Here is a 22,329-nt window from a genome sequence, read left to right on the forward strand (position 1 = left end):
CCTTTTTTCCCCTACTAGAACAAAGGGACTACATGTCACCATAGGAAAATAACATTTTCACTTTTGGACCTTACGATGTTTGGAACACCCATCCATATTTTTGTTATATAGTATTGCCATGGTTTTAATAATGAACACCGAAGTACATAATAATAGTAATAATAACAACAGTAATAATAATGATAATGATAATAAAGCACCACATTTGAAAGATAAAGTTCTAGCTAGTTTCATTTGAAAGTGTTTTATCTTGACTGGGAAAACATCTGTGAAAATTGAGACATTTTTGAATCCAAATTTTGGGCATCTATTTTGACATACAGACTGTCAATGTGATAGATGTGACATTAAAACTGTCCCACAAAGTCTAGCTCATTGGCTGGCTCCACACATACTGTTAAAAAGATGTGGTCATATATCAAAAGAGACAACAATTAGATTTTGGCTATTTAAAGCCTGCCTCCCAAAAATCATATATCTCTTTTTCTTATTCCCCATCACTCTCTGAACAATTGTGCTACTATAATGATGGTAGCAAATAATTTTCACAACTACTGCCAACTACCTAGGAATTTACAAATGACTCAGTAGATTTGTAGCACTTTTCCTGACCCTGCAGATTGAATTTTGTTTTTAGGATTGTCATTTTTATTTGAGAAATTAAAATGATATATTCATGAAATTATTATATATAATACTTAAGAGATTTTTCGAATAATATAGTTTTCCTCTTATTTATTGCTCTTGTTTTTCCCCAATATAAGCTATTAAAACTACTTTTGAAAGAGCTTATTTTACAGAAGTTGTTATAGGGGAGCTAAACGATTAATTTTACAATTTGCCGCCATGGAGAAAACTCATACATAAGAAGACTACAATTAATAACAAATAGATCTGAGTTACTCATTGAATTATATAATCTGTGGTGGTTTACAACTCCACCTGGTGAAATTAAAGCTTAATTTAGTCCTATAGATGTTTCATTACATATATTATGACAAATTATTTGTAATCTTAATATGTCTCATATAATAACTAAAGAAACATCATTTTGGAGACAAAGAAATAAAATAGACACTTTCAAGCAAGATTTGTACCCTTTCAGCCAATTTAAACATCAATATTACTTTTTTCTGAATTTCATACTTTATGAAATATTATTCCTCACTGCTCTAGATATATAATATCTAGAGGAATGACATTAGGACATATGGATATATGCCATTTCTAGATACCTTGCTTTTTCCTTTATGGGTAGATTAGACATTAACAAAATTAGTATTTTTTTTTTTAAAGTTTTGCCTTTTTTTTTTAAAGATTTTTTAAATTTTTTTTTTTTATTTATACAAGAACTGGAGTACAGGCCAGAGGCACAGGAGGGTGAGAGGATTCAGCAGAAACAGAGTGGGGGACAGAACAGGCAGATGTACTGCAATACATTGCTGAGGGGAGCAGCAGGCAAGGTAGGAGAGGTTTGCTGAGCCACATGGGTACCTCCCTGGCAGGCCGGGAATCGAACTCGCGCTGCAGAGGCTGCAGACAGCTTTACAGCACTGCACTCAACTGCTGCACCACTGGGGAGGCCCTGAAATTAGTAGTTTAATGAATGTTTGTGTAAATTGCAAAGCTCCCGAGGAGATCGTTCCATCCTGTTTAATAACTTTCCAGTAACTAACAAAAAACATAAAAACTAAAAAAAGTACTGAGTGCTTGAATTGACAAGTTTCTATGTAAGAATAATAACTACTTTTTAAAATTATATTTAAAATTATATTTTTAAAATAATAACTACTTTTTAAAATTAAAGATGTCCCTTATAATGACAGATGTATTCAAAGATTTGGAATAATGAAATTTTCATATTTATGATCTAATTGATAAATACATAATAACTATATTGGATCCATTGTCTTCAAAATGTATTATCAGGAATCCAAAAATGGTGGCAGAGTGTAGACACAAGACTAGATAGAGGGCCTCCCAGGTGGCGCAGCGGTTGAGCCCTGGGTTGCGAAGCTGCCCGCGGCCTCTGCGGTGCCAGTTCGATCCCCGGCTGCTCCCCTGCCACCAGAGGAGGGTCCCACATGGCGTGCAGACCTCTCCTGCCGCCCGCTGCTCCCCTCAGCAGTGTGCTTCGGTCCTTCTGCCTGCTCTGCTCCCTGCTCTGGCTCTGGTGAATTCTCTCACCCTCCCGCGCTTCTGACTGTACCCAGTGCATGTATAAACAAAACAAACAAACAAATAAATAAATAAAACATGCCTCTATTAAAGAAAAAAAAGACTAGACAGATAGATTTCAGTGAAATAAAACACACAAAACCCCTGAGAGAATGAAAGACTGACCCAGCACAAACTGTGAGCAATGGGATGGCAGTGAAAAGTAGGAAAACTATTAAGTGCACTCTGTTTATAATGATACTCCATGTGCTGGAAAGGGAAAGAGAACAACTACCAAATACATGTGAATGTACATAATAAAGTTGTTGAAAGCTATTATTGATCCATATCAACTAAAGTTTGAACCCAGAGCTGCATCTGATGATCAAAGCTCAAAATAGCCTAGAGTGGAAGTTTGTACAAGATGATACAAGACACGAAGACAAAGTGTCTGCCCTAGAGAAGAGGATCACTGTGGATCCCTACCACACAATTTTGGCACCCACAGAACACAGGAAATTTTATCTGCTGATGTTTACAGAAAGTGATTCTTTGATTCTCCTCTGCCTGGCCCTCTTTTATTCAACAGGAGCAAAGATAATAAGCTGAAAGTCTATACCTAAACAAACCAGAAAAATTTTAAACAAGGAAAGAGAAGATCACACTACAAATACTGAGGCAACAAAAAAGAAGAAAGAAAATCCCTAAACCCTGACAGAAAACTCAGTCCAGCAGAACTATGGAACATGACTTAAGAGGAGTTCAAAGTAACGTTTCTAACAAGTAAATTAAAAATACAATTAAGGGCTTCAACAGCTGATGAAGAGAAGCAATGGAGAGAATTAATGAGCTCACAATACAATGTTGGAGAACACATAAATAGAACAATGTAGAGAAAAAAATAAAACAATGAGAACAGTGTAAGAGCACTATTTTTAATTTGGGACAAATTAAAGAAAATCCATATCATGAAAGAATGAGAAGGCACAGAATATTTCACTAAAGAAATAGTTTAGTGCTATTTAATGAAAAATCATCTCAATTGAAAATGAACCAGACATTGTGATCCAAGAGGTTCAAGGAATTCCAAACAAAATACTAGACAAACACACATGAAGTCACATAATAAAGTTGTTGAAAATCCACGAGAAGAATGGAATATTAAAATATTGAGAAAAGTATAACCTATCAGGGAACATCAATCCAAATGTAAGTGGAGTAGACACATAACAGGCACAAAGGGATTAAAGATATATTTAAAGTACTTAAAGAAAATGACTTCCAGCCCCTAATCCTTTTTCTATCAAGGTTAACATTCAAGATGAAAGGAAAAGTCAGGGACTTCACTGAAAAATATAAGCTAAAATAATATCAACATCTTGTTGTACATGAAAGGAATTCTAAAGAGGTTATTATAAAGCAGCAGATCAATGGGCATCAAGGCCTCAGTTACCTAAATTAGGAGCAGGAGAGTAAATGTGTGGTTCATTAGAAAGAAACATAGACAGGCCATCCACTGTGTTACACAAATAATCTATCATATACTTCACTCAGAAGACACCTCTAACAAAAATCAATAGAAATGACATAAGAAAATTGAAATGAAACCTAAAAAAAAAAAAAAAACAGGAAAACTACAAAAAAGACACCCCCCTTACCAAAAACAAAACAGAAAAAAAAAATGGCAATAAGCACTATGTCTCAAAGAAACCCTGAACTGCAAATGGTCTGGATTCACCAGGCTAAAGATGCAGAGTGGCTGAATGGATTTCAAAACAAAGTCTGACCTACTATTTACAAGAAACCCATCTTACCAAAACACAAACATAAACTTAGAATTAGTCATTGAAAGTCAGATTATATGCACAAATGGCTATCAAAAATATTAAGAACAACTATACATGTATCTGATAATATAGTGTTCCAATTAATAAAGATAATAGAAATACACTATATTATTATTGAATCTAACACAAGAAGAAATAATAATCATAAATATATATATGCACTGAATCTTTACCAAGATACATAAGACAATATCAGAACTAAATAACACAATAATACCATGGTGCTTTAATGTCCTGTTTATCACAATGGACAGTTACGCCCAAGACAAAGAACAAATAAGGAAACAATAGCTTTAAATGAGGAGCTAAATCAAAAAGGTTTAACAGGTATCTACAGAGCACTCCACCAAAAAGTCACTGCATACATTTTTTTCCAAGGGCACATGGAATATTTTAAAGAACAGACCATATCTTTGTACACAAGTCAATTGTCAATAAGATTAAATAGATCAAATTTATACCTAGTATTCTCTCTGACCATAATTCCATAATGCTAGACATCAACAATAAGGAAAAACTATGACTATTCGGAGACTAAGCAAAATGCTGCTTAATAGATATTGGCTAAAGGAGGAAATTCAAGAAGAATTTAAAAAATACCATAAGATGAATGGAAATGATGACGCAAGCTACCAGATTCAATGAAATTCAGCAAAAGTGTTCACTAGAGGGAAAATAATTGCAATGCAAATCCACATTAAAAAATAAGAATACCTAATAAACAATCTAATATCACACCCAAAGCAACATGAAAAAGAACAAACATAACCCAACATTAGTACAAGATAATAACATCAAGAGTGTAAATAAATGGAATCGAGATAAAAGTTTATAAAATTCAATGAAAATACGAGTGAGTTCTTTGAGAAGATAAACAAAATAGACACAGCAATAGCTGGACTAGCAAGATCAGGATTTGTCTAGATCTATTAGAGGGAATCCAACTTAGTAAAAAAAATGGAAACATACTATTTGCAGATGATACAATATAATATACTGATAATCCTGAAACTCCATCAAAAAGTTAAGAACATGGATGGATACAGGAAAGTGGCATATTTGAAAATCAGCATATAAAAGTTTTTAGCCTTTTTATATATAAATATTGAACAAGAAGCAGAAGAAATGAAGAAAAGAACTCCACTTCAACTTATAGTTGATTCAAAAAAGAATGAAGTATCTCAGAAATAACCTAACTAATGAAGTAAAAGATCTATACAATGAGCACTACAAGACGTTATTAAATGACTTAGTGATGTAAGGAGATGGAGGGATATAACATACTCATGGGTGGAGAGAGTCAATATAATCAAAATGCCTATCCTAAGGTGATATGTAAATTTAATGATCCCCATCGAAGTACCAGCAATATTTTTCAAAGATGTTGGACAAAAATATGAAATTTATATGGAATCACACAAGGTCTTGAATTGCAAAACCAACCCTGAGATATCATATCACCTGATTTCACCCTTTACTATTTACCAAAAGTATTAAAAACAAAATCTCATTAGCACAAACATAAATACATGCATCAATGAAATCAAATCAAAAGCTCAGAAAATAATCCCTGTATATACCAGCATCTAATCTATGATACAGCAGCTATGACCAATCAATGGAAGACAATTCTTTTAATAAATGGCTCTAGGAAAACTAGAACACCACACATAAAAGAATAAAGTTCTTTTATCACTTCTTAACGCCACACACAAAAATTAGCCCTACATTAATTAAAGATTTAGTTATAAGATTGGCAAAAATGAAATGTATAGACGATAACATTGCCAATACCCTCCAGGATATCAAAGATAAAGATATTTTGGTGATAACGTCTTTGGCAATGAAACTAGAAACAAAAATAAGTATTGGAATTGCCTCAGGTTAAAAACTTTTATACAGAGAAAGACAATATAAGACAATTAAAATCACCATATTGAATGGAGACCATACTAAGACAATATTACTAATTAAGGGAATAATAAGATATATATTAAAAATACAATTAAACAGCAAAAATAACGATATAATTACTCAATTGACAGCAGATATGAAAGACAATTCACTAAAGAGTATATCCAGAAGACCAATAGACATACAAAATAAAATGTTTATCACTACTTTCCTTAGAGAGATTCAGGTTAAAACCACTCAAGATACCATCTCAAACCCATGAAAATGTCACATATTCAAAAGTCCTCTATGCATTTTGGACCAAAAGAAACCCTGTTATGCTGTTGGTGGGAAAGTAAAATGCTGCAAACACTTGGAAAGCAATCTGTATTTGCTTAACAAAATTAAGACTAGAACTTCTATAGGACCCAGGAATCTTACTCTTGGGAATCTATCCAAAGAATATGACAACCATCAATATTTAAAATTATATCTTCCACAATGTTTATAGCAGCATTGTTTATAATAGCTAGGATGTGGAATCAGCATAAATTGTCCATCAGCAGATGATTGAACAAGATGTGGTATATCCATCTACACTATGGAGTACTATATGGACATAAGAAAGGGTGAAATGTAGTGATTTTCAACAAACGGAGGGAGTCAGAATGATAAAAATAAATATTGGGTATTTGCAAAGCAGACAATCTGGTAACATAGAACACTTTCAAAAACAAGTGGACATCAATAAATTTTATGAGGGCTGTGAGATTAAGAAGGAAGATGGAAGGACAGGAACAGGGGATATAAGGGTTAGTGGTGGGAAAAATTTTACAAATAAAAATGCATTTTTTTAATTGAGATAAAATTTGTTTACAACATTGTATATGATACAGTGGTATAGATTCACACCTCTTCAGATGTTTGTTCCTACACTACACCCACCACCAGTCCATTGGGCCCAATACACCCCATAACCCCATCCCCACATTCACCCTCTGGTAGCATCAATTCTATTGTCAGACTTCTAAGACTGTTTTGGTATAGTATTTTTTTTTTCCTGTTTCTTCATATTCCACATAAGTGAAATCACCAGGTGTTTGTCTCTTCTGACTTATTTAATTTAGCATAATTTCCTCTAGGTATAACCAAGTTATTGCAAATTGAAAGGTTTCATGAATAATACTCCATTTTGTATAGCTGCCACATTTTCTTAATCTACTCCTCTGTGGTTGGACACTTAGGTTTCTTCCCATAACTTTGCTATTATAAATGTGATGAAATGAAAATAGGATTGCATATATCCCTTCAAATTAGTGGGGGTTTTTTGTTTGCTTCTTTCAGGTAGATATCTAGGAGTGGGATTGGTGAGTCATTGGCATATCTTTATTTAATACTTAGAGAAACCTACATACTGTTTTTCCACAAAGACTGCTTTGGTCTACGTTCCCACCTACAGTATATGAGGGTTCATTTTTCTCCATAGCCTTCCCAACACTTATTGTTTCTGGCCTTTTTGATATGGACAAGTCTCTAGGTCATAATGTGGTATATCATTTTGATTTTGATTTGTACTTCCCTGAAGATAAGTGATGAGAATTTTTTCATGTCCCTGTAGGCCATCTATTCGTCTTCTTTAGAGCAGTGTCTAGTTGGCTCTTCTGTTCATTTTTAAAAAGATTTATTTATTTATGCATACAAGAACTGGGGTTCAAGCCTGAGGTGTGGGGGGTGAGAGGATTCATCAGAGACAGAGTGGGGAACAGAACAGTCAGACTAACTGAAATACACCGCTGAAGGGGAGCAGCAGCAAGTCAGGAGAGTTCTGCTGTGCCATGTGTGTAGCTCCCTGACTGGGGATAGACCTTGTGCTGCAGTGGCTGTGGGCAGCTTCATAGGGTATGTCTTAACCCCTTGAACCCCAGGGAGGCCCTCTTCTTTTTTTTTTTTTCCCCTGTCGAAATTCAGGTATTTTATTTTATTTTATTTTTTAAAAAAATTCATTTATTTATTTATACAAGCACTGGGTACAGTCAGAAGCGTGGGAGGGAGAGAGAATTCACCAGAGCCAGAGCGGGGAGCAGAGCAGGCAGAAGGACCACAGTACACTGCTGAGGGGAGCAGCGGGCTGCAGGAGAAGTCTGCGCGCCATGTGGGACCCTCCTCCAGTGGCCGGGGAGCAGCCGGGGATTGAACCAGCGCTGCAGAGGCTGTGGGCAGCTTCACAACCCAGGGCTCAACCGCTGCGCCACCAGGGAGGCCCGAGGCCCTTTTCTGATCATTTTTGATTGAGTTATTTATTTTCATTGAGTTGTATGAGTTCTTTGTAAATTTTGGATATTAGCCCTTTGTCAGTATATCTTCCAATTCTGTATTTCAATGTTAGCTTGTTTATTTTGTCCAGAAGTTTTATAATTTGATGCAGTTCCATTTGTTTATGTTCACTTTTGTCTCTCTACTGTTGGAGTTAAGTCACTGAATACATATCTGAAGTCAATGTCATAGATGTTTTTCCTTTTTCTTTTATATATTTTATGGTTTCAGGTCTTATGTACAAAATTTTAATCCATTTTTTGTTAGTTTTTGTGTAAGGTGTGAAATATTGGTCTAGTTTCATTCTTTTGTATACAGCAGTCCAGTTCTCCCAACACCAATTATTGAAGAAACTTTCGTGTCTCCTCTGTGTTCTCTTTGTCATAGAAAAACTGTCCATGTAAATGTGGGTTTATTTCTGGGCCCTAAATTTTATTGCATTGGTCTCTCTATTTTTAATACAGTACTAAACACCTTTGATAACAAAAGCTTTGTAATATAATTGAAATGTGTGAGTGTGCTCTTTGTCCTTTTTTTTTTTTTTTTTTAGGTCAGTATTATCTTGACTATACAGGCTTTTTTGGTGCTTCCATGTAAATTTCAGAAATGTTTGCTCTATTTCTTTTTTTTTTTTAAAGTATTTATTTATCTATACAAGCACTGGGTATAGTCAGAAGCGCGGGAGGGTGAGAGAATTCAACAGAGCGAGAGCAGGGGGTGCAGAACAGGCAGTAGGACCGAAGTACACTGCTGAGGGGAGCAGCGGGCAGCAGAAGAGGTCTGCGCGCCATGTGGGACACTCTCCCTGCGGCCGGCCAGGGATCGAACTGGTGCTGCTGAGGCTGCGCGCAGCTTCGCAGCCCAGCACTCAACTGCTGCGCCACCAGGGGAGGCCCTGTTTGCTCTATTCCTTTGAAGAATGTCATTGAAATCCTGATAGGGATTGTATTGAACCTATATTGTTTTGGGTGAGATGGCCATTTTAGTAATGTTAATTCTTCTAGCCCATGAGCAGGGAACATCTTTTCATTTCTTGTGCCTTCTGTTTCTTTTAACTATATCATTGAATAATTCTTTTATCTCTGTTAAGTTTATTCCTACGTATTTAATTCTTTTATATGTTATTGCAAAGGGTATTTTTCTTGATTTATTTCTCTTTTTTGTTGCCTTTATAGGAATTAATGAGATTTTTCTATATTGATTTTGTATCAGTCACTTCACTGTATTGATTTACTGTTCCTAATAAATTTTTAACTGATTTTGAGAGGTTTTTATGCATACTATCATGCCATCTGAAAATAGTGATAATGTCACTTCTTTTTCATTTTGGATTCTTATATCTTTCTCTTGCTTAATTTCTCTAAGATTTCCAATATTATGTTGAATAGTAGCGATGAAAGTGGACATCCTTGACTTGTAACTGGTGTTAGAGGAAAAACATTCAGATTTTCACCATTGAGTATGAGGTTAGCTGTGATTTGTCATATATCGCCTTATTTTGTGAAGTATATTTCTTCTATTCTCCTTTTTGGAAGTTTTATTCTTTTCATAAATGGATGTTGAATCATATCAAGTTCTTTCTCTGCATCTACGCATATAATCATATATTTTAATCTTTCTTTTTTGAAGTGGTGAATTATACTGATTGATTTGTGCATGTCAAACTATCTTTGCATTTCTGGACTAAATATTATTTGGTCATGATGTAAGATCTTTTCAATTTATTGTTGAATTTGGTTTGTTATAATTTTGTTGAGGATTTTTGTATCTTTTTTCATGAGGAATATTGATTTGTTGTTTTCTTGTGATGTCATTGTCTGCTTTTGGAATCAGTGTAATGTTGACCTCATAAAACGTGTTTGGGAACATTCCTTCTTTCTCAATTTCCTCGGTTTCACTAAATGAAGTGTCAGATCCTGGGCTTATATTTTGGAGAATTTTGATTACTATTTAACATTCTTGCTTGCAAATGGTCTGTTCTTGTTTTTTAATTGATTCATTCATTAATTAATTTTTTGTTCTTGTTTTTTATCTCTTCCTCATTCAGTCTTGGAAGATTGCATGCTTCTAAAAAACTGTCCATTTGATCTAGGCTATCCAGTTAATGGGTTTTGAGCTGTTGTAACTTCTGCTCTTTATTTCTGATTCTACTTATTAGAGTTTGTCTGTTTTTTGATCCCTTTGATTTAACTTTTGAACTATTTTTTTGATTATTATTTCATTTATTTCCATTCTAATTTTCTTCCTTCTAGTGGATTTTGTTTTCATTTCTTCCTCTTTCTCTAGTTGCTACAGGTATAAGTTTAGATTTTGAGGTCTTTCTTATTTATTGATGTAGGTTTGTATTGCTATATACTTCCCTCTTATTGATGCTTTTACTGTCCCATAGGTTCTGGTAACTCATGTTTTCAGTTTTCTTCTTCTGTCAGTATTTTTAAATCTCCCCTTTGATTTCCTCACTAACCCAGTAGTCATAAAGTAGCTTGTGTGCTTAGTCTCCACATATTTAAGGTTTTTTTGAACTTTATTTTTGTGGTTTATGCCATTGTGGTCAGATAAGTTACCTGATAAACTTTCAATTTTTATGAATTTATTAACAGGTTTTTAATTTTTATTTTTTTGGTTACCCAACAATTGGTCTATCCTGAACCATATTCCATGTGCACTTGAGAAAAATGTATACGTAGCTTTTTTTGGTGTATAGTTCTCCCTAAGTGTCTACAGATGTTAATATCTCATTTGAGGCTGTTATTTATTGTCGATTTAGATAAGCATGTGCTCTTTTGGTGTCACAGATTTGTGTATTTACTTTCTTCCCCAGATTTGGGAAGTTTTCCTTCATTATTCTTTCAATAGTATCTTTCTTACCCCCTCTCACTCTTCCCCTTCTATGATACCAATTATTTTTATCCAGTCTTCCCTAGTGGTGTCAGATAGTTCTGAAGTACTTTATGTTTTAAACATCTTCTTTCAAATGATCCTTCATATATTACTATCTTCAAGGCCACTGATTAGATCCTCCACATAGTCTATTCTACTTGTAGTGCTTTTTTTAAAGAAATATTTATGTTATTAATGAATTCCTTACATTCTGAATCTATACTGTTTTCTTATTTAAATCTTCAACTTCTACCTTCTGTTTATTTTATTTATTTATTTACAGTTTTATTTAAAGACTTATTTATTTATGCATACAAGAACTGGGGTGTAAGTCAGAGGTTCAGGCAGTGAGAGGATTCACCAGAGTGTGGAGCAGAACAGGGAGATGTACCCAAATACACTGCTGAGGGGAGTGGAAGGGGAAACAGGAGAGGTCTGCTGCACCATGTAGGTTAGCTCCCTGGTTGCAGGGGATCAAACTCAAGCTGGCAGCAGCTTGATAGTGCTGTGTTTAACCCCTGTGCCACCAGGGAGGTCCCTTCAAATACATTCTGTTTATCAACTTTATTGTTGAGCTTATTTGTTGTTTTTCTGAATCTTCTTATATCTCTTTGATTAGCTTTTCCGAGTTCTTTTGCATCTCATTGATTTGCCTTTCTGCATTATCTTCTCTTTCTTTAATTTTCTTTATTATAACAGTTTTGATCTACTTGGTAGGGAGATATAAGCTTCCATGTTTTTGTGGCTGGGTTCTGGAGAGTTGTTCTCTTTGTGATGGCTTAATACTTTGAAGGCTCAAGGTCCCATGTGCTGTATTCTTTTATCTGCCCATCTTGATGCATTAAATTTCCCTATAAAAATTATCTGTAGGAATAAGTTAAGAGAGATCATTGCTTTTATTTTTCTTGCAGGTAGCACAAATCAGGCTTTATTTATTTATTATTAATTCATTTATTTTTGGCACTTGTTGATTTCCAGAGTTAGAGACCTGTTTTTTCAGTTTTGGAGTCAGCAGAGTGGGAGAGATGCCTGGACGGGTCCAGCAATTGGTGCAAATGTGCTCACAGATTTGGGCTCTTTCACCTTTGTGGCACAACTGATATTCTTCCTCTCTGGATTTCCAAATATGAAATTCTGCTGTCTGTGCACTGTCAATGTGATTCATGAAGTCAGTAATATTTCCTGATGGTGGTCACAGGGATAGTTTTCAAAGAGCACTTTGTTCTTATCAGGGATCCAGTTTGTGTGGAGCACACCAGGTCTTCAAAACATGTTTCCCCATGGTGAAGTGTGTGTACCTTCACCCCACTTAGATCTCCTTTGTCTCCCATTCTCTGGCTGAGCCAGCATACTGTGTGTATCTTCTGCTCTAGTTCACAACTCATTCTAGGTGTTTCTCTCCATCTACTTCTTGTTCAATGAAGTGTGACTCTCTTCTCTTTCTCCTCTGTGCAATCTGTTGGTCTCTGATCCAAAGAGTGCTTCAGTTTTTCCCCAAGTCACAGGACTCTCTGGGTATAGTGTCCTTCTGTTTAATTGTTAGATGTTTCTCTCAAGAACCTCTTTTGTCACTGTCTTGTGATATCATCTGGAATCTGTTACTTTTTAAGATGCAGAAATTTGTACTGGGTTTTATGGAAAATTCAAACCTATATTATGTAATTACATACTCCATACTATTTTGGTAAATTTTCTTTTTAAGAAGGCCAACTTTAAATATCATTGACAACAGGTACACAGCAGCAAGGGATATTGGGCATTATGAAGAATTCCTACTAAAAGAATGTTTTATTTTGGAGTGCAGGTAACACAATTAATGATTTCAAGGCATAGCTTCATATGAAATTAACTCTGTCTTAAATGCTTCACATTTCTCCCTTGCTTTAATATATTGGAAAAAAATGATGTGACATTTTAACAACCCCTTCATCTCTTCTTTTCCCAATGAAGAAAAACACTTTCATTTATGACATATTTTAGACAACATGGATACCAAATTTAAAAAATAACAAATGACCATTATGTTTGGGCTTATCCCAAATGTTGTCAAGAAGTTAGGCTATCTTTGGAGATTGCAAATGTTTTTCTGAAAACACTGTTTTTGAGAATGCTGAATGCAAAGAAGTTTTGACACAAGTCAGTGTGCCTTTGGGGTGTTAGATCTCCATTTCAGGATGATTGCCATGGATAAGTATTATATTGCCCTTGAATCTAACAAGCACCATCACTCTCTGCAGCTTCCTATTTAGTGTAGCCCCTGTAGATAGTCAAATGTGAAGGAATTTGAATGCCATGATTAATAGAAAAAACTGAACACAGCATAAAAAACAATATTAAAGTTAAAATAAAATTTTGTTTGCTGAGCATGTATTACCTGGTTTTAACAAAAGTTATAAGATTTCTTTTCCCCTTTGTAAAGCAAAGCAAAATAAAACAGCAATAGAACAAAGGTATTCAAACCAACATAACATGTCCTTCTTTGCTTTATCTTTGCTTATCATATTCTTTTCAACACAATGGGCAGAAGTTTCACCCTTTATGCTACATAATGAGAGCTCCTTCTTGGTCATGTGCACAGGTTTGCCCTTCTTGTGTGGCACTAGGGGATGCTCCTGCTCCTAGACTTGTCTGAACGCAAGTTAAAAATCATAATCCACACAGCCATTGTAGTACACTGCATTGTATCAGCAGACATATGCATCTTGCTGTTATTTATTGGAAAGTGTAATATTTGCACCATATGTCTAGACTAGTCCCACATAGGAATCATGAGTAAATATACAAAACTTTCTGTCTGTCACTACTATTTTTTTGAGCGTATAGTATGCACAGGGAAAAAATAGTGTGGGAGAAAAAGAGTTGATCAGCTCAGTTCTGAAGTGGTTGTTAGAAATTATAAAAAATGGTAACTTTGCTTAGAAGATATGGGCATATAAAAGCTTGGAATGCTTAATGCTCAAAATTTCCCTTAAATTATATAAATGGAAGTAAACATTTATTACCATTTGGTCAAGTATAAGCATAACTTGCATTCATATTTCATTGTTAGTAATGGAGGTATGTGGAGATATACACACCTTGAGACAGCTGTTTTTTTTTTTCAATATTGCATACAGGCTAGCAATTCATTAAAAGTAGAAGAGATAAGCCTGAAGGTTAGATCTTAGAAGAAGGCAGTTTTTCATGCACAGCTTTTGTCAATCCTGATTTGGTTTGAAAATAAAAATCATGGAATACCAAAATCAAAGGAGAGTCGATTGGGGGAAGAGGGGGAGGAGGATAATCCCAGAAAGGGTGATGTCACTGGCCAGGAAAACATCAGGTGAGTTTCCATTTCCTCATTCAAGTCCAAAGGTGCTGGTTTCTTCTACTGCTGTTAACAGCTTTTCATACAACATGGAGTATGAGGGATAAGGTGGAAGATCCAATCGATTGAAGCATGTGTGTGCCCTGAATGAGGGAGAAAAGATTGGTAAAGGTGTTTGTTTCAATGATATGACTGGTTTGGACATATCTGTGATCAGTCTGAAGCTGTGAATAAAAAGTGAGTAGAACCATGATTTTGGACCACCATAAAACATTGCAAGCTAAGAACCATAGGCTTATAGACATGAATAGATCAATTAAGGAAGTGGAATAACTAGAAACATGTGGTGTGCACTTGTAAGCAAACTACACTATGCAAGAATTATATGAAAACCAATGATAAGCTCCATGGTATCAGCTTTATTTTATAACAAAGATATGAACTTAGGTGTGCTCAGTGCAGGAGGCAGAAACAGAATTAGCATTAAAGGTTCATATTCCCAAGTCTCCTTGCTCAGTTCTGATTTCAGGATCTCATAAACAAACAAGTAAATTGATTTTGAAGTGACAATAGATGCCCTGGAATTCTAATATCGAATGCCTTATTTTCATATGTGCCTTGAATACAGTTTGACTTCTTGACAATTGCCAGTGCTACAGGTCTATACTGAGGCTGAAGTGCTGCATTTCCAAGAACAGTTAAGTTGTGGGATAGTCCTCTCTAGATGCCGGGAGCATTGTCATGTCACCTGCCCAGAGTTCAGCTTAGTCATCAGCCTGAGGCCCAGGACACACATCTTTCTCTTGTGGAAATTCAAATTGACTGACCAGCTGCTCCCTGTCACAAATTCTCTGTTTTTATGGAATCTGGTTGATGCTGAGTCCTGTACCAAAGCAGGGAGAAAGATGGATGGGTGCTGCTAGAGGCTAATTTAGTGTCTTTTTCTCTCTAGAATGGGTGGGTTATTAAAAGGGTGTTTTGAGGAACCAGCCAGTAAAGAAAAGGGCACTAAAATAAAACAATAAAGTATAACACAACAAACCTATGTACTAAACAAAACACTAACCAAAGATAAATATAAATAAATAAAATAACCAAAAACACTAATCAAAAAGCTATTCTCCCTCCATTTGAATTTCATTTAGGGTACTAAACTAATATTTTAATTATAATTTCCCCATAGAAATTTTATTTTATTTATACCTTTGTTTTCAGAGTCCTGGATCAGACTAAGGTAGCACTCGAGTTATGGGGAATATTTTTTGGGACATGGGAAGGTTGGAAAGAGGAACAGGAAGGTATGTTTTCTGCACAGGGAAAATTGGGGAGGATGTCAGTGTTTTTGCCTCACAGCATCCATTCCTCCTCCTGGTAACAGCTTCTTCATTGTGTCCAACTTTCCCAACCTCTACCCACCCCACCCCCAAGCTCTAAGGGCATTCATTGGACAGTGAAATATTTGGCCTTAGGCCTTAAGAACTTAAGTTGGAAGAAATACAAAAATACAAAGGGCTTAACAGAGGCCTCATTTTTTTTTAGATTAAAAAAAATTAGATTTAAACAAGCCCATATTGATTTCAGAAAAAAAGGACTCAAATATTTTAACTCAATGTATTTGTTTTTATGAAAGTACAAGTCAGTAAAATTCAGTAGGATGGCAATTACAGTCATCCTTTTTGGTTACAAAGATTGAGACCTAATTATACCCTGGACTATGGTTAAGCAAATTACGTGGGACAGAAAAATCCCAATTGTTAACTTTGGAACTGGTTGAATAAACCAGGGGTGAAACATGAGAGGACATCATCTTCTTATTTTCTTTCTCAGATCATTTTAACTGAGACTTATGGATGGAAATGCTACAGTAAATGCTCTTTACAAAATGCTCTTTACAAAAGAGTTAGGACCAAATTAATTCTGTAAAAGATAATTTCTAGGCATAAATTGAAAACATTAACAAATGAAACCACTTCAAGACCTCGTCTGAACACCTGGAGTTTCTTCAAGAGTTGCTTTTGTTATATTTACCTACAGTCGTAGTTAATTTTCTCAAATAAATTATAGTTTATGATTTAGAATAAATGAACATAATATAACTATGATTTGATTCAACATTCCTAAGTGCTTGTTGCCTTCCAGATGTGATTCTGACAGTATAGGGCACCTGTTTACCTGACTCCCTGTGCCCAGGACCCAGTGATCCTGGGTTAGGAGAGGGAGGTGGTGGAGTAAGCATGGGAACTATTAGCTTTACTATCTTGGGAAAGTTAGTTAACCTTTTGAGCCTAAGTTTTCTCATCAGTAAATCGGGGGTAATAACACATGCTTTGTTCACCTCAAGGGCTGGATGTTGTGAGGATCACATACAAACTTTTTCCCAATATTATGAATCATTATTTAACAATAAAATTCTTTTAACACTACAACCATGATTGCCATAATGATTTTAGGAATTGTGTCACATATATGAGTACTTAAGACCCTCAGTGGCAAATGAATCACCCTTGACTCTTATTTGTGCAAATGTTAATTTGGAATGCCAAATGGATTTTTAATCACACCAGATCAAACTTCATTCTGTTGGTGTTAATTGGGGGTTCTAGATAATTTTGGATTTGGACGTGTGCCAATCACTATGTGTCCCTCTAATTTGTATTATCTACACAATTGATCTTTTTGTTGCCTCATTTTTTTTCCCAAGTTACTCATTAAAATGTTAAACCAATACATTGCTACCACCTCATTCTATAATCCCCCTTCACCATTCCTTGTCTGTCAATGCTCACCCAAATGCCAGCTTCTTTAGGGCATCTTCTCCTTACAACTCAATCAGGATAGGTGTCTGTTCTACATTCTCACAGCACCTTGCTTTTACCTCCCCTTCTTTTTGTTTTTCTGATTCTACTTTCTGATATAATTAATTACAATCAGCCTGTGTTCCCAAACTGTAAGTTTCTTTGTGACAGGCACATGTTTGTATCACACACAAGATGCAACTAGAAGGGGAGGCTATCATCAAATGGTGATTCAAACTTATTTATATAAAACAAGAGAAGAATGTTTCCAAGTAACTCATCTTCCAAATCTGTCATTAAACTAGACAAATGGAAATCATGCCTTTTTGTCTTATTTTCTTGCTAGACTTAATTAAGTAGGTCAGCAGAACCTTGCAAATGAGCACTGAAAGTCTACTGAACTAAGTGAGTGAAGGCAGAGATGAAAATTATGACAAGACTTTAGGCTGATATTAACCAGTTGGCATGCAGTTTCCTGGACTCCTTAATGATCAACAATATCAGGTATATTTTCTACAGGACACTAGTAAGTCTGGGGAAGCTAGATGAATACCACAGCTCAGTAAATCCTTCTACAATAAGGATTTAGCAAAGGTATCTGGGAGGTCATATAGAAATAGAGCTGAATTAAATGCAAATTTTCTTTTATAATTAAAAATGGCATAGTGTAATAAAATAGTTTGCATCAATTTTTTCTTCTGTTCATTGAATAGTATTTATTACAGTCATGCTTATATAGAAGTAACTCTTTAGTGTTTCTCATTTTACTGATCAGGATGAATAAGCTACCTAAAAGAATAGAAAGGACTCAGGAAACATTGGGATTAAAGCTCATGGCATAAGGAACTAATTCTGTTAAATTGCCTGGATCCCCAGTGCCTTTTTTTCCTGCATTTATCTCATAATGAATTCCTCAGTAACGTACTATATGGAAGTTACTGTAGAGATCTGAGATACATATGGTCTCATTCTCACATATTTTAAAACACAGTAAGAGAAATGTGACATGTACAGGAATAACTATCCTATGGAGAGCAACTGATAGGCCATTTAAGTACAGATACAATGCTGAAAGGACTACTTTGGGCTTGTAGTCTCTTTTCACTAATATCCTTTTCCCCCCTATCCCCCCTTTCAGGTTTAAATTAAATTGGAATTTGTACATAAGCATGCCCATGGACCATGGTACTACAGCCCATGATACTATTTTCCAAACACAGTTAATCATCAAAACAAAACAAAATGAAACAAAAACCAAAAAAGCCCACTAAGAATATGCTCTAAAGTCAGCTCCCAGAGATTTCTGCCTTACACCTTTCACTAACAAGTTATAAAACTATACTTTGGGTGGCAGGAAACAATTCCATCCCAACAGATGATCACCCAAGCTCAAATAATAAGGTATACTTGGCCCTCTTCAGCAGGTTTCCTAAAGGTTGGCAGGAGCTCCGTATGTACCTGGGGAGAGATGTAATTTTCCCCCATTTCTCTATGCAGAAACGCCGAAGCCCATTGCTTCCTCGGAGGGCTGCAAAGCCTTCATAGGGCACACTTGATGTTCCTGTGACAAACTGAAGTAATCTTAGTCTCTGCTCATTATTGAAGCGTTCCACTGCAGCCCAGAACCAGCGGATCACAAGATGTCCATCATGATAACCTGAGCAGAGTGAAAAGAAGAAGAAAGAAAAGTTTTAGAGAAACAAGAAAGGAGTATAGGGAGAAAAATACACATCAGGTATAATATGAATGAGTGACTACTTTTGATCTGCTGATTTCTTTAATGATGACCATTAGATAGATGTAAAACAATTTGTATAACTAAGTCATATTTTAAAACAAAAGTAGATTTATAAAATAGCCATTTTTATAGAGGTCTGTCCTTAGAGATGTTTATTTCCTGTAAGCAATTGGGAGCCCAACTCGCTTTCCTGCCTCATATAAACATAGTTAAGGAGTGGCTAAGTTTGGAAGAGGTCTTTGGGATCCTTAGGAGACAAACCCTTTCAGAATTAATATTTCATCATATTTTCTTTGTTATTATGTCTTAACTCTTGACAGTCACATTCAATGGCAGAGCCTAGGACTTGATGGCTGGAGGAAAGGACCAACTTGGTGAAGAACAGATGCGGGCTCTCTGACTACCATAGGTTCCCCTGGAGTAGATGGTCTGGATCAACATTGGGTATAGAGGAAAGGGGTGCATGAAAGTTGAGTGTCCAAGTGAGCATCAATTAAGGCAACTAATTCACCAGTTATTGCAAATGCAAGAGGTATTCAAAGATGGGAGAAATCAACATGGTCTGGGGTAGAAACTCAGAAACCGTTGTAAAGGAAGTGAGGTGAGAGTGAAACATGTACAAATTTGTGTGAATGGAGGAGGGAAAGGAGACATTTCTAGTAAGGAAATAAAAAATAAAAGATCAAGGAAGAAATATGCAGGGAACAGCAAGTAACTATTGTGGAGGGTGTTCTAGTATAGAACGTGTTCTCATAAGGACTGAAAGGAAACTTGCTCAGGAACTCAGAGGGCCTCAATTGTGGGACAGATTTGGTTCCTTTTGACTTGACACAAAGAATGACCTAGTGGTCTCTAGAGACTTCTTACAGCTGAGCATACACTTGGGAGATAAGGGGAGATGATGAAGCTTCCCCTCATTCTTTCATTCTTTCTTTATTGTATTAATTGGGGGTCCTCTATAATGTTATACATGATAAAGAAAAAGTTTAGAGGGTAAAAATAATTTTCATTGACCTCTTCAATAAATAATAAGTTTATTTTGTAGATAAGGAAGTGTTCTGATAAAAATGAAGTTTCAGGAAAACTACTTTAGTATGTGAAGGTGAAGGGCTTAGAAATTAAGTCTGGAAAGACAACAGTTAGAAAAATCCTGTCATGGCACCCCAGTATTGAGGTGAAGAGGGCTCCAGTTCTACAGGAAGTGGGATACACTTGTCTGTCAGATTATAACCCATTTCAGGAGCTGACCTGTTGATGGTGGGTCTATGTCAAGGTGGTGGTCTTAATAAAGAACCTATACCTCATGAACCAGAGACTAACAGGAGTTTCTGTCACCTAAAGTGAAATTCAGCTTAGAAAGTAGAGTAAGGCATGTAAAGGAACAGGTATTGAAGCAATTTCAAATTTTTGTCATCTTCAAAAAGTGATGAAATAGTATATATAATATTGAATAAATTGAGCAAAAAAGGAATGGAGCACTGAGGCACACTACAGCTTGGACAAAGCACAATACAGTGTGATTAGTGAAAAAAGCCAGGCAAGAAAGTGCCACCTATTGTTTGACTCTGTTTATATCAAATCCCAGAGTAGGTTGCCAGGACCAGGAGGAGGGAGGAAATGGAGGAACCGTTTCTTTTTTAATGATGAAAATTTTCTGAAACTGGTTAGAAGTGGAGGTTGCATAACATTGTGAATATACTAAATGTTACTGCATTGTTCATTTAAAAAGTTAATTTTATTATGTCAATTTCACATCAATAAAAAATGTTTAAGTGATAAACTGTATCTGTGGTAGTTGTACCATCTCAAGGCCTGCTCGCTCACCTCCCCGGTACTCTGTATTATTCCGCCAATCATTTAAGTCGATTTCTGCTGTGCCAGCTATCACCAACTCCAGCTCTCTGGCATCGAAAACAGACACGAGTCTAGAATCCACAACCTGAAATACAGTTTAGGTTACAGGATACAGGTCCAACCACATTGAAAATCTCTATTCCTTATAATTATTTCTGTGGGTTAAGGTGGGAAACTGACCATCATTTACAAACTTTTCTCCCATGTTCAAGTTCAAAATCATGATAAAACATTTTGAAACCCAACCTGTTTATGAGCTGGGAACTGAAAAAAGGCCGCTCCCTCTGATATTCCCTCTCAGAACGTTATGAAAAAATTTGACTCAGATTTCTCTATGGACACATTTAAGTTTCCAAATATCATAGCATGCTAGTGTTATAAGGCAGTCACTTAATAGCTAATAGCATGGCTTCATTTTAAATGTATCTTTTTTTATATAAAATTATGACTCATTTCCAAGGAATGAACATTAAAGTTAAAATGACTACATTTTCCTTCTCTTATCCCCACACTTACTTTCTCCCCTGAAGATCTGGAAGGAGCTGCTTTGTTAGGGTTCTGAACTTAGATTTTACATCTCCTTATCAAATGTATCAAGTACAAGTAAACATCTACCATGGTACCTCTTCAATCAAACCAGTTGTGGGTGACAGTGACCCATGCTGCTTTCCATCACACCAGGCATAGGGGAAAAAAATCTGTCACCCACAAATATGTCTTCTTGACAAAAGTCATATTTTGCCAGAGACTGATACGTGTAAACTTCTCTCTGTTAGGCCTCTTCCAAGATGTAGTTTCCTAATTTCTTTTCAATGGAGAGAGCAGTACTTAAATTTGAATACTTTATCTATTATGTTTTCAGGTAACTTACCTAACTGGTCTTCACTCTCCCCAACCCCCAAGTCACCAGTCTTAGCTAAGCTATTTAAGATGGCAGATGAAGCCAGGTGGATCAGTTAGTCATGCTGGGTCTCACCCATGTATACGGAATGTACACGCTGTCATTGAACCTCTTTTTTTTTGTTTTGTTTTTCCTCTGATAATCTGGCACTTATTTGATTATTTGGCAGCCTAGAAAAACCTAGGGGTTCAGAAAAGAATATCTTGCAAAGTACAAACCCTGAGAAAATATTCACAACCTTCTGTTTCTAAACTGGAAAAGTTTAAGGATGTCAACTTTTTGTGTACAGAAAGGCTGGCAGTTATCCCTGTCCTTTTGATTTACCACCCTAATATAGATTATATGGCACAAAATGACACTGTAATAAAATAAAAATCTAGGAAGAGTAGATAATACGCTCTTCACTTATTTTTTGTTTCTTTGAATAATAGGAAACATCACCTGCACATATCTTGACAGGAAATGCAGGATGTTCGCACTTCTGGCAAACCAGGTCAATACAAACACCAATTTTGTGAGAGCATTTTTCGCCTCCCAAAAGTGTTGGGTTTCCAGAAAACTCTGACCTGCCTCCTATCCATCTAATTTAAATAGTTCTTTTGTACTCTGGTGAGTGGAGATGAGCCTTCTGCCTGCTTTTAGTT

At 35.7% G+C, this 22,329-nt stretch overlaps 1 protein-coding gene across 1 annotated transcript in view; it reads right to left on the bottom strand.

Moving 5' to 3' along the window:
* Positions 1-14,341: 14,341 nt before the first annotated feature.
* HECW1 (HECT, C2 and WW domain containing E3 ubiquitin protein ligase 1) overlaps positions 14,342-22,329 on the bottom strand; it is a 397,437-nt gene continuing 389,449 nt past the window's right edge. Inside the window, exons 26-28 of the mRNA XM_084230415.1 lie at positions 20,755-20,869; positions 18,651-18,849; positions 14,342-14,540 (exon numbers count right to left, since the gene is read on the bottom strand). Coding sequence (XP_084086541.1) covers positions 14,429-14,540; positions 18,651-18,849; positions 20,755-20,869 — 426 coding nt within the window. The 3' untranslated portion in view covers positions 14,342-14,428. The remainder of the gene's footprint in view (positions 14,541-18,650; positions 18,850-20,754; positions 20,870-22,329) is intronic.

This window comes from Talpa europaea (genome assembly GCF_964194135.1).
Source record: "Talpa europaea genome assembly, chromosome: 3".
NCBI classification, from domain to species: Eukaryota; Metazoa; Chordata; class Mammalia; order Eulipotyphla; family Talpidae; genus Talpa; species Talpa europaea.